General features: G+C 47.6%; 1 protein-coding gene across 32 annotated transcripts in view; it reads left to right on the forward strand.

The window, feature by feature from the left end:
- The window catches only part of MICAL3 (microtubule associated monooxygenase, calponin and LIM domain containing 3), a 1,875,796-nt gene that overhangs the window by 1,601,797 nt on the left and 257,132 nt on the right, over positions 1-16,867 (forward strand). For all 32 annotated transcript variants that reach the window (XM_085652129.1, XM_085652139.1, XM_085652136.1 and 29 more), the window contains one exon: positions 8,409-8,516. In XM_085652129.1, the coding sequence (XP_085508255.1) occupies positions 8,409-8,516 (108 nt within the window). The remainder of the gene's footprint in view (positions 1-8,408; positions 8,517-16,867) is intronic.

Raw genomic sequence — 16,867 nt, forward strand, 5'->3', positions numbered from 1 at the left:
AGTCTTATGAAAGGGAAAATGGCACTTAGTTGACTTAGAACACTTCTAGGCACCTTCAGACTCTTAGGGTTCAGTTGGGAAGTGCTTCCTCCAGACCACATTGAGTCTTCCTTCTGCTTAAGGTCAGGTCAGCTCAGATAACCAGCCCATGCTTGTTTTTCTGCAAGGGAGTCCAGTTGGGCGCTCTTTTCTAGGAAGGGTCCTAATTCATTCTACTTTCAATGGAGACATAGGGGAGCACTCAAAGGCAGGCTGCTCTTTGTAGACAATTGCTGCAGGCAGTCAGATGCAGGCTCCTGCTGTGCGAAAGGACACTGTGTCACCTGTTGCTGCTGGAGAAGGAGAGGGCACCAGGTTATTATTCACCTATAGAAGTTTATGCGCCACTAAGTTCCTCTATGATGTTTTGGTCTCTTTTGATAGAAAGCTGCTGCTCCATGTGCTAGGTTTGACAGATATGAATCTGTGTACTTGTGCACACAAACGCGCTTTGGCAATATGGTGTTCTTTGTCACTTGGGGATATTTTAATCTCGTACTGTATCTCTAAAATAATATTTGACCTGCCGTCAACCAGGTAGCTACCACACACCCATGTGGTTAAGGGTTATTGGCTGCTGAAAAGGTAAAGCTTATGGCTTTTTAGGGCCCACAATAAAAATGTATATTTCGATTATCAGAGCCGGCATGATAAAGGTCAGAAACCTTGGAAATCTATTTAGGACAAAAATAACAAATGTGGGACAGCTTAGCATCCCAGATTTTCACCTTTGCCTCAATACAGTAGAGAGAAAACAGGTTCACTAATGTGCATACTAGTGTGGAAAAAATATAGCATTTGCTAATTTCAAAGATCAGTATTGAGCAGCAGATATTCATGTACATATGTCAATCTGAAAGAGACTATTAGTTGTGGATTCCTCACCTTACAATTACCCCATGCGTCTGGATCCGGAGAATTTTTCTTCAGCAGTACCCCTGCGTGTTGGTAGGTGGCGTTGGTCAACTCTGTGTTCGTCATTGGCGTCGTGATCGTCGGAATGATGTCGCTTTATCAACTTAGACGCCGCACCTGCGCACTGACGTCATTTTTCTTTTTCCGCGCCAGCCAGTGCAGATCCGGAGAGAGTGGTACCTCTAGTCATTTTTTGACTGTCTTTTTTCGACTTTTGTCAACTTCTTTTTCGAGTCGTTTGACTCCTGGTGCACAGGGATGTCACATCATCGGACCGGCTTCAAGCCTTGTGGCTCCTGCCACTAGCTGATGTTGGTGACGGACCCACATCTAGTGTGCCTCTTCGAAGTCTTAGTCTTCGGGTAAGTCGAAGCACAAAAAGAAGGCGAGAAAGCACCGTCACTCTTCGTGTTCGTGTTCTCCCTGTCCGTCGGCCGACACGGCGCGGAATGCACTAGGTAGTCGTCTGGCTTTGCCTGTGAACCCGTTGGGTCGGCTCCGAGCATTCCTCCCTTACTGGAAGCCGGAGCGACCCCTGCCCAACTTCGTTGCTTTTACGAAGCCCTTCACTACATCTTAGGGCAGCCCGACTCCGCCGGCGTGCCTTCGGGCCCCGCGGACTCGGCTGGGAGTTCTAGGACTTCGATGCAGGCATCTTCGGCCCCGGTGCCGCAGGGCCCCCAGGGATCCAGGCCTGGATCCGTATTGCGCCGGTGGACCTTAAGACACCTCCTCTGCCGTTGAATCCATTGGCGACACCTCCGCACCTTCCGACGCCGCTTGTGTCCCCAACTAACATCGACCCCATACTTCCCCTCGACATGGACACGGAGCCGGACCGACGTGAACCGATGCCGGTACCGGCGCTGACCGGTACTTTTGTACCCTTGTTCTTCCCTGGTGTGCCCTAACGCCCTGAATGGCTACCAGAGGAGATTGAGGAGGACTGGGAGGGGTCTGTGGACCCTCTGGCAGACCAGTTGGAAAAAACGGACTGGAGAGAGGAGTTGGGTAAGGCCAGTGGCCTGGACACTTCTCCAGACCTTGGCATGCTTTCTCCTCCTACAGTGGCTGTGGAGGTGGGTGCATTATAAGCAGTGGTGTTGCGTAGGGCGGCTGAGCCCTTAAACCTTGAGCTTCCCACGGTGGCGGTCAGGACTAACCTCCTGACAGGTGCTTCAACTGGCAGCGGCCTCTTTGGAGCCCCTGCTGCCGTTCAATGAGGCCCTCACGGACATCCTTCTGGGCACTTGGTCCAAGCCCAGAGCAGGGGCCCCTGTGGATAGGATGATTGCCCGATGCCACCGCCCGGTCCCAGGGGACCCCATTTTCCTCCCCCACACTCCTGCCCCTGAGAGTTTGGTGATTTAAACATCTACTTCTAAGGGCGCATTCCATACCGCTCCACCTGATTGGGAATCCAAGAAGCTGGATCACCTTGGGAAGATGTTTTCTTCCTCCAGCCTAGGACTGCGGTGAACACTGCATGTCTCTTGGGCCGTTACAGCCCCTCTGTGTGGGATACGGTCGCACAGGTGCTGCCACAGTGCCCCAGGCCATTCTCTCCCATGCAGTTGCTGAGGGTAGAGATGCAGCGAAGTTCACCATACGATGTGGGCTGGACACTGCTGACTCGCTATGCAGGACAATTTCAACGTCCGTAGCCCTGAGACTCTACGCCTGGCTGAGGTCCACTGACTTTACGGGCAAAGTCTAATCGACTCTTTGGACATACTCTTTGAAGGCTGTCGCTTGTTTGGCACCAAAGCGGACGTGCTTGAGCGCTTTATGGATTCTAGGGCTACAGCCAGATTCTTGGGCCTTGTTACCACCTCCCGCCCCGTGCAGTCTGCTTTTCGCCCCTTTTGTGGCTACGGAAGGGGTGTCCCACCACGTTCCGCCCAGAGCCACAGGCCTGCTCAAACTGTTCAGCATCTGCGCGGCTGGGGACGTGGGGCCACCAGTGCCCCCTTTGCATTAACCTCCAAACCTTACTAGTCCGACCATCCAGGGCCACCATTTGCCAGTGGGCGGCAGGATTCGCCATCACCTCCCCCACTGGCACAACATCACGTCGGATAGTTGGGTTTTGCAGATAGTCCAAAGGGGCTATTCCCTCCTCTTCGAGACTACCCCTCCATCCATGCCACCTACATTCCATTGTATGTCAGAGCCATCAAGCACGTCCCTTTGAGTTGGCATTTTCAAGGAGGCACTCGCTACACAACGCTTTTCGTTGTGAGTGGAGTTGCGGTTCTATACGTCTTTCCGCTTATACCACTTTTTCCCAGAGTGCTAAAGAAGATCAAGCTCGACCTGGCCCTAGTCATTCTTGTGGCTCCGGACTGGGCACGAAGAGTCTGGTATCCCGAGCTCTTGAACATGGCCATCGATCCTCCGATCAGACTGGCTCTTCAGAGGATCTTCTGTCGCAGCAGCAGGGGACGGTTCTTCACCTGAAATTGTCCAGCCTCCACCTCCTTGCGTGGAGATTGAGCGGCGCCAGTTGACAGCTTTCGACCTTCCTCCCGAAGTCTGTACCTTTATCTGGTCAGCCAGGCGTCCCTCCACCAAAACGGTATACGCCTGTATATGGAAAAAATTTGTGGCATAGATCCCCTTTCTGCCCCTCTTTCAGAGGTTCTCCTTTTCAGTCTCTCTTTGGCCCAGCACGTCTCTGCTCTGGGCACTCTTAAAAGCTATCTTTTGGCCATTTCGGCATTTCTTCACTTTCCTGATCAGCCTTATCTTTTCAAGTCCCCTAATGTAAAGCGCTTGCTTAAGGGCATTACTCACCGGTTTCCTCCTATTCCTTTCGTAATGCCCCAGTGGGACTTGAACCTTGTTCTGACTTAACTTATGTGCGCTCCTTTCGAGCCAGTATATATTTGTCCCCTCAGACTTTTGTCCCTTAAAACTGCCTTTCTGGTTGCCATCAGCACTGCTCGCAGGGTGAGTGAGCTTTAGGCTCTTACTTCTAAATCTCCTTTCCTGGCTGTTCATCCGGACAAGGTTGTCCTTCGCACTAGACCTTCTTTTCTTTCCCAAAGTGGTTACATCTTTCCACATGGGACAGACCATCACTTTGCCCACCTTCTTCCCGCCCCCGCATCCTTCTAAAGAGGAGGAGAGGCTCCACCATCTGGATCCAAAACGTGCGGTTTCATTTTATCGCACAAAAAAATTCCGGGGGAGATCAGCTCTTTGTTGGCTATGTGGGCACGAAGAAAGGTTGGGCTGTGCAAAAACAAACCATCTCTCAATGGGTCGTTCTTTGCATTACAATTTTTATTATTCCTTGGTGAAAAAGGAACCTCCAGTAGAGTTGCTTGCCCATTCCACCAAGGCGGCGGCAGCCACTACTGCTTTGGGATGTGGAGTCCCCCTTCATGACATCTGTCAGGCAGCCACGTGGCCTTCATTGCACACGTTCACTAAACATTACTGAGCAAGTTACTTACCTTCGGTAACAATATATCTGTAGGAGACATATATTAGTTATGGATTCCTCACCGCCCTACCCATCCTCCCCTTTCTGCGAACTGACTTCTAGGGTAAGGGACTTCCTTTCAGAGCCCTAGTTTTGTTCACCAGTGGTGAGTGTTTTGCATGGCTCTGCGCTTCTGGCATGGAATGTCGTGTTAAGAACTGACGTCAGCGCGCAGGGGCGGCATCTAAGTAAATGCCACGACGTCATTCCGGCGATCACGACGCCAACGACGAACATGGAGTCGACCGACGCCACCTACCGACGCATAGGGGTACTGCTGTAGAAAAATTCTCCGGCTCCAGTCTGAAGCCTGGGGTAATTCTAAGGTGAGTAATCCATAACTAATATATGTCTCTTACAGATATATTGTTACCGAAGGTAAGTAACTTGTTCTTTAAGACCAGGAAATAGCTCTGTATTGATGTATTAAGAAGTATCTGAAGTCATTGGCAGTCAGACTCAGATTTGTGTTTCATCTCTCACACTGCACAGATCTACATCTGGAAATACATATTGCACTAACCAGTCTTCAGCAAGTCAATTTTGCATTGTTTTTCCTATCCAAAAATGTTTACATATGTTACTCCTTAATGCAAAGTTAAGCAAATCCAGTGCCGTAGCCCCCCACCCCCTACTTAAGTAGCTTATGCAGGGGTTGCCACTGGCCCTTTTGGACTAGTGAACTGGACCGTACTCTTGTATTAACTAGTTGTGTATGTTCCTCTTCTCTCTGCAGACAAATAGTTCAAAAACTAAACCTGTTAACCTCTTCAATGCCCGTGACGAGCTGGTCTCGTCATGGGCCGCGGTTGCGCTGTGCCCATGACGAGACCAGCTCGTCATAAACTCCGCCCGCTAATACAACGGCCGGCACAGGGCGGGGAAAGGGGCGGGCACTGAAGGGGTTAAGGAATACCATGACAGAGGGGTGTGGGATGTGGGCCGACATGTGTATACAGTAAAGGAAACAGAAAGCAAAATTACAAAATAATGAAAATATGGAGAACAGAGCAAGGGACAAATAGAAAAAGTGATTACGAGAAACAAAGGAAAGAAAAAGTAAGATGAGATAAAAGATGGGTTGATAGAGAAAAGAAAGCATGAGCGGTGGAAGGAAGAAAATATCAAAGAAAATAAGAAACGCATGAAAGTTGGGATAGAAGGATAAAAGGAAGAGTGAAAGAAGGAATTGTTGAAGTGGTGAAAAGATGGAGGAGTGAGTATAAATATCTGAAATGGTGAATAAATGGAAGTATGTAGAATGGACAGATGGAGAAGAGTAAAAGGATGTATATACGGATGGGTGTATGGTGGAAGGTTGGATGTGTATGCTATAAGGGTGAAAGGATAGATGGATGAAAGGCCTGATGGGTGGGTTTATGGGGATGGGATGGACCGAAGAAAGGATGAACAGATAAAAGTTTGGAATGATGGATCGATTGGGTAGATAGTTGGAAGGGGGATGAAAGAAGGTTCACCATAGAGTACCAATGAACAACTAGAGTGCTAACATTCTATATTAATGACAAAAGTGTAGCACTCTTGATTGCCATTTTGTTGGAATAGAAACCTTTGAATTTAAAGCCTTTCATGTGGAGCAAACTGAAGTCAATGAGCATTGAGATGTTAATGTAGGTATGAAACCAGTGGATTAAAAATGTGAGTGAAGGTATGGGTTTTTAGTCATTTGAGGAATAATGTATTTTTAAAGGGGCTACAAATAGAGAGAGAGAGATATGTCTGCATAAGTACTGCATCCTCTTTCCAAATCGGTTTACTCAGCTTAACCATGTTTTCAGTTGCTTAACATTAATATATTGGTAGACAAATATATAATTTTACTAGAAAGCAAAGGTTATAGTATTTTATTGGGGTGAGTTTCTAAGACTTTATATTAAAAACAAAACGTCAAAAAAAATGAACAGATAGAGACGTTATACTTGGGTATTGTTGGAATTAGACACGAGTTAACGTTTAAAAACAAAAAGACTAAAATAAGTTATTGTTTAGTGAACTGGAACTTGTGCCCCCACCATGCTCTGTTTATGATCTTACTTCACTCACGACATGTTAAATGATATTATTGATGACATCACTGATAGTATTTGAAGTTACTAATGCGGTCAGCCAATGATTCTGACATTCTACTATAGGCTTTGTGAACCAGAATTCAACAACCTGAATTGATGTTTGGACCCTTATAAGCTTGTCTATAAGCTTTCGAAAGATGCTAAATAAAATTGATGTCGCAGAAGTGAACTACTTTTGATGGATATCATTGTCTTTTTATTTGTATTTACTGTTACCACGAGGGGCAGATTCAGTACTGAGTTGCATAAGGTGGGCCTTTGTCGAGCGTATCAATGTGGGAGAAAAATGATGGGTTGGAATGCTACCCTGAGTGATTGCCAGTGGTTAGACTATTTCCAGATATTCCATTCCATCACCTTTTTTGTGTGTATCCGACAGCAGAGCAACCATGAGACAACTCCAACAGTAAGTTCTCAAATTTGAAAGCATCACTGCAGCACCCAGCAAGATTGAAGATTGCTGATGAGGGCAACACACATTTTCTCCCTAGTTGAGGCTGAAAAATAGTTTATCAGACATGGATAACAAATTGAGTAATTATGTTGGTGGTGGCATAGGTTGAGGGGGGTCTTGCTGTTGTCCTCAATGAGTCCACTGCCTCAGTTTGGGCTGAGGTTGGTGATTTTGGAACCCTGTGGAAGATAATTTTGTGTCTAAAACCATATCAGGAATTTGATATTCATTGTCCTTGTGAGTTCTTGTCATTGTGCACACTCACAGGCCCTCCTGTCAGTATAGTGTGAGTCCATAGTTATCATTCTGCATAGGGCCTTTCAAGATGGGCAGTTGCATTGAATATTGTGGCTTGAGTTGACATTTACAGTATTTAACTCCACTGATCCATTTTCCAGAGTTGAAATATCAGTGATTAGGGGCTATCTACCTCAAATGTAAGCTGGTTAAGACTATCTGCAAAGTAATGCATGTAATCATTCAATATTTGGAAGTTTTATTTCACCTACACATTATAAAGTACAGTTAAGTCTAGGATGCCATCCATGCCATTAGGGTAATATCCTTATGTTGGTTTCTACACTATCACCCTCTCACTTTATCACAATTTTGACCATTGTGCACATACATGCCCTACACTTGAGTGTCTCGTTTGCTGGACAAAAAATGATTGCTTCAATACCAAAGAGCAATACTGCCAACAATGTCACTGAAAAACCAACCATAAAAACATGAAAAAATGCTCTATCTGAAGAAAAATTGTAAGCATTCCTGCTAGCATTTATACACACTGTAGGTCAGAAGGGACTTCTGCTTTTTATTTTTGGGCCAAGGCCAGGAGTGCTTATGAACCAACACATGGATTTACTCTGATATACACCTGGGATTGCCATATGATTCTGAAAAAAGCGTCATTGCGATCAAATTTTTTTAAATGTTTATGAATCGACTCAGTACTTTGAGTCCAAGTTAAGTATCATTGTTCCTAGCTTGTGCCTTGGATTTAGAGAAATGCTTTGCTGCTGAGCGTTTGCATTGCTGTTAGTGGAACCCCCCACTTTTGTAGGTCCTCTTTAATGGGAGGTTTATTCATTCTTCAGATAATCTTTGTCCTTGTTGTCTGTGAAAGGATCTATAAACATTTTCTGGGAAGGATGATACTTTGTGTCATAGTATACTTTTATTAAGTGCATGCCAAAACCTATACCTGATGGGTATTCAGTCTTTAAAAACAGCATGTTCAGTGGAAATCCGACACCATGTGACATTAAATCTCAAATCAAAAGAGCCATGAGGCCTGCGTGTTCTTATCGCATGTCCGGTATCAGGGAAATACAAGGATCTTGTTAACCTGCCAGAGTCCGCTTATGCATTATGTAATACTTTGCCCCCTCTCTACCCTCTCTTTAATTTTTTTTAGAAGGCCTATACTGAGGAAGAACTGAGTGCAAAGTTAACACGAAGAGTGCAGAAAGCAGCACGGCGGCAGGCCAAACAAGAAGAACTAAAGAGGTTGCACAGAGCACAGGTCAGTGCCACATTCTTGGTTTGCTTTCTGGCCAGTATGAACCGGAATAAGAGCATATAGTATGTGGCCTGATAATGGGCTTCTGCAAGTGGCCATGTGTGAATTCCTATTGAACCCCATGTACATGCTCCTTTGTCAAGTGTATATCCTGGGGTAGGTGTGTGTTTGACAGGAGTCTCCAACCAGTAGCTCAGGAGCTACTCGTAGCTCGCCAGCTCCCTAAATGTAGCTCATTAAAGGGTAGCCCAGCAAGTCTTAGAGAAGCAGACAACTCAACCAGTGTCAGATTTCCACACTAACAATGGGACTGCCTGCATCATGACTACCTATCTCCACTCCCAGGCTAGTAAAGTTGCATAGCAATTGTTACAGTCCTTGTTCTATCAATCACACTGTGTAAAGTAATGCTCGGACAAGAAAGTATTACTGCAAGAGCAGAGTGGCTTGAGTGCAAGGCTGTCAGGGGTAGGCATTTTCAATTATTCAATATTGGGAGGTCACAATTGGAATCGTTTTAGACGTGATCATACTGAAACAGTGATAATATTCATAAGTAGAACGGTGATAATAATTATAAGTAGCTCCAGGTAATTTTCATCGATCATAAGTAGCTCTCATCATAGAAAAGGCTGGAGACCCTGTAGGAAAGTGCCCCTTTTTGCATGGTTACACCCCACCTTTTGCCTGATATCTGATGCACTTGGAGTGTGTGCACTGGGTCCCTGCCAATCGGGTTCCCAGTGCCTGTATTCTTTCCCAAAACTGTACCTTTGTTTTCACAATTGGCACAACTCTGACTCACATATTACTCCCATGTAAAAGGTACCTGTGGTACCAAGGGCCTTGTGACCAGAAAAGGTCTCTAAGGGCTGCAGCATGTATTGTACCGCCCTCAGAGACCCCTCATCGGACACATACATATTGCCATTGCAGACTATGTGTGTTGGTGCAGACAAAACTTCACAGTCGACATGGCACACATCTCTGTGTGCCATGCCCACCAACCACTGTCTGTGGCATTAGGTTAGTTAGTGGTGCACTCTACCACGGGTGAGAGAACAGTTGCATGAGCAATGTGCCCCTACAGTGGCTGTGCCATTCATACATTGTAAGTGCAGTAGAGCCATATTAAGTACATGGGCTAGAAGTTTGTCATTACAAACGCCGCAGCTCCATGATGGCTTTACTGGATGCTAAGATGTTTGGTATCCCGTGGCCAGCAACTTCCATGAACCCTAGGAATGCTGCTACTCTCCAGCCAAGACTGGATCTCCCGAGGACAGCGTCCCTGTCCGAAAGATACTACACCTAGGATTCCTGATCCAGGCGGATCTTTGATCCCTGTCCACTCTGCACCCGACGCCCACAGCCAGAGTGGGTCACCTGTCCTGTGAAGTCTGCCCAGCGATCCTGACCTTGTCTCCATCAGTGGCTGACTTCTCCTGGACCCCGCGTAGTCACCTCAACACGAATGGTCCCCCTGACTGTGACTGGCTTCGACCTAAACGTTCCGACACCAAAATGTACCCCTGCATCCTCAGCCCTCCGGCCTTGGGGAACCCAACCAGCTGTGCCTCTACCTCTCCCAGCACTCCAACTTATCTGCCCAGTCGGTGGCCACCTTCAGCAACCTCATGGTACGAGCATGCAGCCTATTTGTGCGACTGAGATTTCTCATTGAAACGCATTGGGCTCCCAATGCTGATTTTGCACCCTGCTGCCCCTGTGCCTGGTGGCGTAGCTTTAGTGCTGTCTTGTGGCCCCCGCTATGCTGATCTTTACCCTCAGGGCCTTTGCCCTGAAACTGCAGGTACCTACCTGCAAAAAGTCTCTTTTCGAGGTACCAACAGTCTCCATTAACTAACATTGGGTTCAGTGACCTCTGCACCCGGCTGCCCCAGTGCCGCTGGTGGTGCAGTACCCACCTCGAACTGACCTGTGCCCAGTGTTAGTCAAAACCCAGAAGACTGGAATTGTTAGTTAAGTACTTACCTGCTAATGCTTAACACTGTTTTCCTTCCATAGGATTGCATTACATTGACAACCCTATTGCATACAAAAGTATATCTATTGCTATTGCAAAGTTCTACTGTTCTAAATCGATTCTACAAAAGTATGTCTATTATTGTAAAGCATTCTCTAATGGCTTGCAAACCTACTCCTACTGCATTTGAAAAGTATTACTGCTTTTTGAAACTGTTACTTACCTGCAACTTAGTTCCTCTTGGTTCTAAAAATATAATAACAAAGTAATAACGTTTTATACAAAACAATTGGTCTGGGTTCAGTCTTTAATTGTGTGCAATCGTTTCTTGCCTGTGTGTGTATACAATAAATGCTTAACACAGCCCTCTGATAAGCCTAACTGCTCAACTACACCATAACTCATAGAGTTTTTAGTATTATGTACTTGAGCCTCTAAAACCTCTGAAGATTCACTTGGCTCTGTGCACACTATACCTAACTTTGGTATAGTATATACAGAGCCAGCTTCCTTCAGACCCCGGATGTACACCCTCCTGTGTTATCCAAGGTTTGTTCTTATGTCTCAGATCTTGTGTGCTGCTGTGTTAGTCTTTGAATATGCTCTGGTGACGGCTTTGGCTCACGTATCGGGCATATTGTTTTATTGTCAGTCATTTAATGACCGCCTTATCCTACATATGTACTGCAGTTTCAAACCAAGAGTATCAGACTTAACCAATTAATGAACAATGATCCTACAAACGTAATCCTGATTGAAAAAAATTTGTAGCTTCACCACAAAACTCTATTAGTTGAAGCATCCTGGTGCATTTGATTCACACAAGACTAACTGCTTCCACTGAATCAACTTGTCCTTGGTCAGATGCTCTTTCTTTGCCTTATAGAATTTATTATGGACATTCACATTAGTTTGTGTGCTCCCATATGGGGTATAATTAATATGTGGTTTAAAATTTATTTTATTAGGCTTAAGCCTGTATGTTCATTGCGGTTGAATACTTTGCTGCCTTTTTAGATCTGTTTTATTGATTATTTTTTTTTACAGATTTGTGCATGACTGACCTACAGTATGTCACATTCTGTGTAAACATTGTGAATGACCAGAATGTCACCCTTAATTCAGTCAATAAAGACTTGTACATCACTGCACTTAACGAAAACGCAACAACCAAACAAACAGGACATGGTCAACATCTGAGGGCGGGCACTCAAATAGTATATATACTGTTTTAGTCACTGAGTGCATCTGGTTAGATACCTGACAATCTTGGTGCAATCAGAATGAAAAAAGTAGGTTGCCATCTGTAGGAAAGTGCCTTTTTTTGCATGGTTACCCCCTAACTTTTTGCCAGATATCTATTACCAACTTAACTGAGTGTGTGCCGGGACCCTGCTAACCAGGCCCCAGCACCTGTGTTCTTTAACCAAAACTGTACCTTTGTTTCCACAATTGGCACACCTCTGAGCCACGTGTAAATCCCTTCTAAAAGGTACTTCTGGTACCAAGGGCCTTGTGACCAGAGAGGGCCTCTGAGGCCTGCAGCATGTATTATGCCAACCTCAGGGACCCCTCACCTTCACACCCACACGCTGCCTTTGAAGGCTACGTGTTTAGGTGCAGACCAAACTGAGGAGTCAACATGGCATACATCCCTGTGTGCCATGGCCACCTGCACTGCCTGTGGCATAGGTAAGTCACCCCTCTAGCAGGCCTTACAGCCCTAAAGCAGGGTGCACAGTACTACAAGTGAGGGCATAGCTGCATGAGCAATATGCCCCTACAGTTGTCTGTGCAATTCACAAACATTGTAAGTGCAGTTAAGCCTTTATGAGTACATAGGCTGGGAGTTATCATTACGAACTCCAGAGCTCCATGATGGCTTTAGCGAAAGCTGGGAAGTTTGTTACCAAACGTCTCAGCATAATAAACCCACACTGATGCCAGTGTTGGATTTATTATAAAATGCATTCAGAGGGCATCATTGGGATGCCCCCTGTAAAACAACCAACTCCTTGTGTATTGGCTGACTGGTCCCCGCCAGCCACCACCAGACAGGTTTCTGACCTCATGGGGTGAGAGCCTTTGTGCTCTCGGAGGTCAAGAACAAAGCCTGCTCTGGGTGGAGGTGCTCCACACCTCCCCCTGGCAGGAACAGCAACACTTGGCAGTGATTCTCAAAGGCTCTAACCTTGTGATGTGCCGATTTTGGCAGCTCCAACTAGTGGAGATGCCCATCCCCCCTGTTCAGGCCCCACTTTTGGTGGCTGGACAAGCAGGAAAATTAGTAAGCAGAGTAGGAGTGTCCACCTCAGCCGGGCATACCCCTAGGGTCGCCAAGAGCTGAGGTGAACCCCTCTGTTATAAATTCTCCATCTTGAATTGGAGAATTAGGCCCAATAGGAAGAGATGTGCTTCTCCCCCCAAAGGGAGAGGGCACCCAAAGGGTGTACTCACCCTAGGGTACAGTATCCATTGGCTAATGCCCCCAACCTTAGTAACACCCTTAAATTTAGTATTTAAGGGATCCCCTCAACCTTGTTCCTCAGATTCAACAACCTAAGAAGGACTGAAGAGCCGTGCAGCAGTGGAGAAGAAGATAACTGACTTGTCCCCAGCCCTACCGGCCTGTCTCCTCCTCCAGTGAACCTGCTTCAAGAAATCGGCGTGGCCCGCAGCCAGCAACCTCAAGAACTCCGGAGGACCTGTGCTATCTTCTACGAAGACTCTTGTCTCCCGTGGACACTGGATTTGTCCAGCCAAGAAACAAACTACAAGCTACCGGATCCAGGTGAATCCGTGACACTACCCCACTCTGCACCTGATTACCACAGCCTAAGTCCAGGTGGCCCACTGACCCAGCGACGTCTTCCCGGTAATCCTGACCTGAGACCTAGCATTGGATGACCTCGCCTGATCTTCCCCTCAATGTCTTCAGCCTCAACCTGAAGGGTCCCCCCAACAGTGACCCGATCTGATGAGAAAACACAATGCCAAAGGACACCCCTGCACCCACAGTCCCCCCGGCTGTGGTGTGCCCAACCGACGGTGTCCAGGCATCCCCCTACTATCCAACTTACCTCTCCATTCAAGGGGTTCCTTTAGCCAGCCCCCTTGAACCAAGCCTGCAGCCTTTGTCCCCAACCAAGGATCTCCATTAATTTCAACAGGAACCCCGACGCCTTCTTTGCACTCTGCACCCAGCCGCCCCTGTGCCGCTGGTGGTGCAGTCTCAGTGCTCGTTGGTGGCCCTCCAGTACTGATCTTAACCCCCCAGGGCCTGTGTCCCTGACCCACAGGTACTTACCTGTAAATGGTGCCTCTTCGAGGTGCCCCCAGCCTCCATACGATAACATTGGACCCAGTGACCTGTGCACCCGGCTGCCCCAGTGTCGCTGGTGGTGCACCACTTACTTTGGTCAGACCCTGGAAGGTGTTGACCACACTCCCCCGAGACTAATCTTGAGACCTGCTTACTTACCTATCAATCAGTCAGGTGGTTTGTAAAGTGCGACTACTCACCTGTAAGGGTCTCAAGGCGAGGGGGATGGGAGGCTGCTGGTTCGTCGAAGGTGCTGTGGTTCAGTCGAAGAGCCAGGTCTTGAAGTCCTTTCTGAATTGAGGCAGTGACAATGATTGCCTGAGGTGGAGAGGTAGGGTGTTCCATTTCTTTGCTGCATGGTAGGAGAAGGATCTTCCTCCAGCTGTGGTTTTGCGGATACATGGGACGGTAGCCAGGGCCAACTGAGTGGATATCTCTGGTGGGTGCGTGGTATGCGAGGCAGCAGTAGAGGTATGCAGGTCCTGCATATGGTAGGGCTTTGTAGGCGTGCATGAGGAGCTTGAAGGTGATTCTTTTGTTGATTGGGAGCCAGTGGAGGTCTCTCAGGTAGCTGGTGATGTGGCTGTGGCAGGGGATATTGAGGATGTCTAGAGGAGGCGTTCTGAATTTTCTGCAGTTTCTTGTGGAGTTTCTGTGTGATACCTGCATAGAGTGCATTGCCGTAGTCGATTCTGCTGCTGATGAGTGCGTGGGTAAACGTCTATCTGATAGACATCTAGACGCAGATTCCTTAACTTAGAATTATCCCAGGCGTCAGACTGGTTCCGGAAACCTTTTTGTAGCAGCACCTCTGCGTGCCGGGGGACAGCGCCACATGACCCCACCCTGACGTCGTCCACAGACGTGACGTCAGCGAGGTCATATAAGTCCCTCCAGGCGCGCTGATGTCAGTTTCCTTCTTTTCTGCGTACAACGTGGATCTGGAGCAAGCTGTTCCTCTGGCCTGTTTTCAGGCCCCTTTTGACACTTTGCGTCTGGAACAGTCTGCGATGTCTTCGGGCTTTAAGAAGTGTGCCTCCTGTCCGTTGGTCTCGTGGCTCGGCCTTTCTATATACCCACATGTTACTGACCACTGGGTACCCTTTTTATACGCCTTCGTCTATCTGGCAAAGTCTGGTCCTATATCCCCGTTTTTCGGGGAGCAGTTGGATGTCTTGTACTCAGGTTTGCCGTCATTCTGCACGGCGGTGTTTTCCTTTGCACGTTTTATAGTACACTTCGGTGCCTTTTCATGCTGCTTCGGCAACAACAGTTCCCATGGTTCCTCTCCCTGGGTTTAGCCTCCTCTTCTGGATACTCTTCTTCTTAGGGGCCTTTTATGTCCCGTTCATGTACTAAACAGTCCCTCTCTTCTGTGGGTGTGCATTTCTACTCCCGGAGGTGGTGGTTCCGGGGATCTGATGTTCTCCACAGCTCTGCGTGCACTTATTCACAGTTGCTATAGGCACCTTCAGTGCCTCGGATGACACACCCTTAAGATGTCTTTTTTTCCCTTCGGCTGTCACCCTTATCAGTGTCTGGTGTGCCTGCGGGACAGTTCCTCTTCTGAGGGTCGTCCCGGGTGCTGCGCCCTGCATCTGTTTGCCTTTGGGTGCATTCTTCCCCTTGGCCTTCCAGGTGCCTTGTTGGGCAGTCCCGTACTAGTCTTAACTTCATTTTCTTGTGACTGAGTTTTGCACTTGGCGTGTCTTATGTTTCATGCCTGTGCTTCTGGGACGTTGCTCAGTTCCTGCTTCTTTCCCTTCGCCTCCTGGCTGCTGCCTGTCCAGCCTCCCTTGTGTAGTCCCGCCGGGTAGGCTCTGATTATGTCACTCCATATTGTCCTTTAGATTTTGGTTGATGCCAACTTAGCACACCATTGGGCTCTGGGAGTAGTTCTTCCTTCCTTTATTATGAACTCTCTCTTCCATTCTGGGATATGGCCTAGTGCCGTTATTCCATTCCGTATTCACACAGGTGTGGTCTCGCACCCTTCGGGTCGTCTTGTGGTGCCTTTGGCTCCCATTGTCTTTTGCTCTTCCGAGCTGCTTGGTCTGCTGATTGGCTGCTACGCCACAGCTTTCCTTATAGTCATTCACCCTGTTGCCGGCTCAGTGCTCTCGGGCACTTTTTGTTGTTCTGTCGCAGACCCACCTCCCCCCTTGGAGTATGGCTGTGGTATCTATTCTAAGTTAAGGAATCTACGGCTAGATGTCTCTATCAGATGTATGAGTTACTTACCTTTGGTAACTATGTATCTGGTAGAGATGTTGTCTAGCCGCAGATTCTTTAACGCCCACCCAACCTCCCCGTTCTGCGAGGACCCTTCCAGGTGGGGTTTTCCACCTTGCCTCCTTTCAGTTGGCACTGGTCTCCACCCAGGGTGCTCAAGTTGGTGCGAGCCTCTCAGACTTTGCCATCTGCAGCGGCCTCCCTCTTGGTGGCTTCTCTTCCGGTGGAGCGGTGCTTTTCGCTTCGCCTTCACAGGATTTATTTTCCCTTTCTCTGTATTCCTCCACTCTGGCCCTTCCAGTGTGGGGGTCTTCTCCTATTCTTTCCCTCCCTCCCGCCGCCTCCTTCGGTTTAGGGTTTCTTGTCCCCTCTGCAGTCGCCTTCCCTGGGATCTGTTGGACTGTGTCTCAGCCCTTCGATCTCTACAGGGGAAAGTGCCATTCCTTGTAATGTCATCTCGTAGTGGATTGTTGTTCTTCCTGTGCTCCACCCTTGTTGGCCGGCACAGTTCTGCGTTGTAATGGCAGTCTTTCTGTTGTCTGTCGGGATATTCTTCCCTTGTTACTTAGCCTCTGGGGAGGGTCTCCGCTTCGCTTGCGGGGTTGTCTCTCAGAGCAATGCTCTGCCTTTACTTCTTGGTCTATTGGTATACAGTGTCTGAAACTGTCCTGTTCGAGGCATATGAGCTGCAGATTACACACTTGTGCATAGATCGCCATCTGGTGTTGGGCCCGGATGTTTGCAGTTGTTTTTCCTTTTGGAAAGTCTTTGGAAGTCACGAGGTCGGTGACTCCTCCTTTGGATCGTATTGCG

The sequence above is a fragment of the Triturus cristatus genome, chromosome 4_1 (genome assembly GCF_964204655.1).
Source record: "Triturus cristatus chromosome 4_1, aTriCri1.1, whole genome shotgun sequence".
Classification (NCBI taxonomy): domain Eukaryota; kingdom Metazoa; phylum Chordata; class Amphibia; order Caudata; family Salamandridae; genus Triturus; species Triturus cristatus.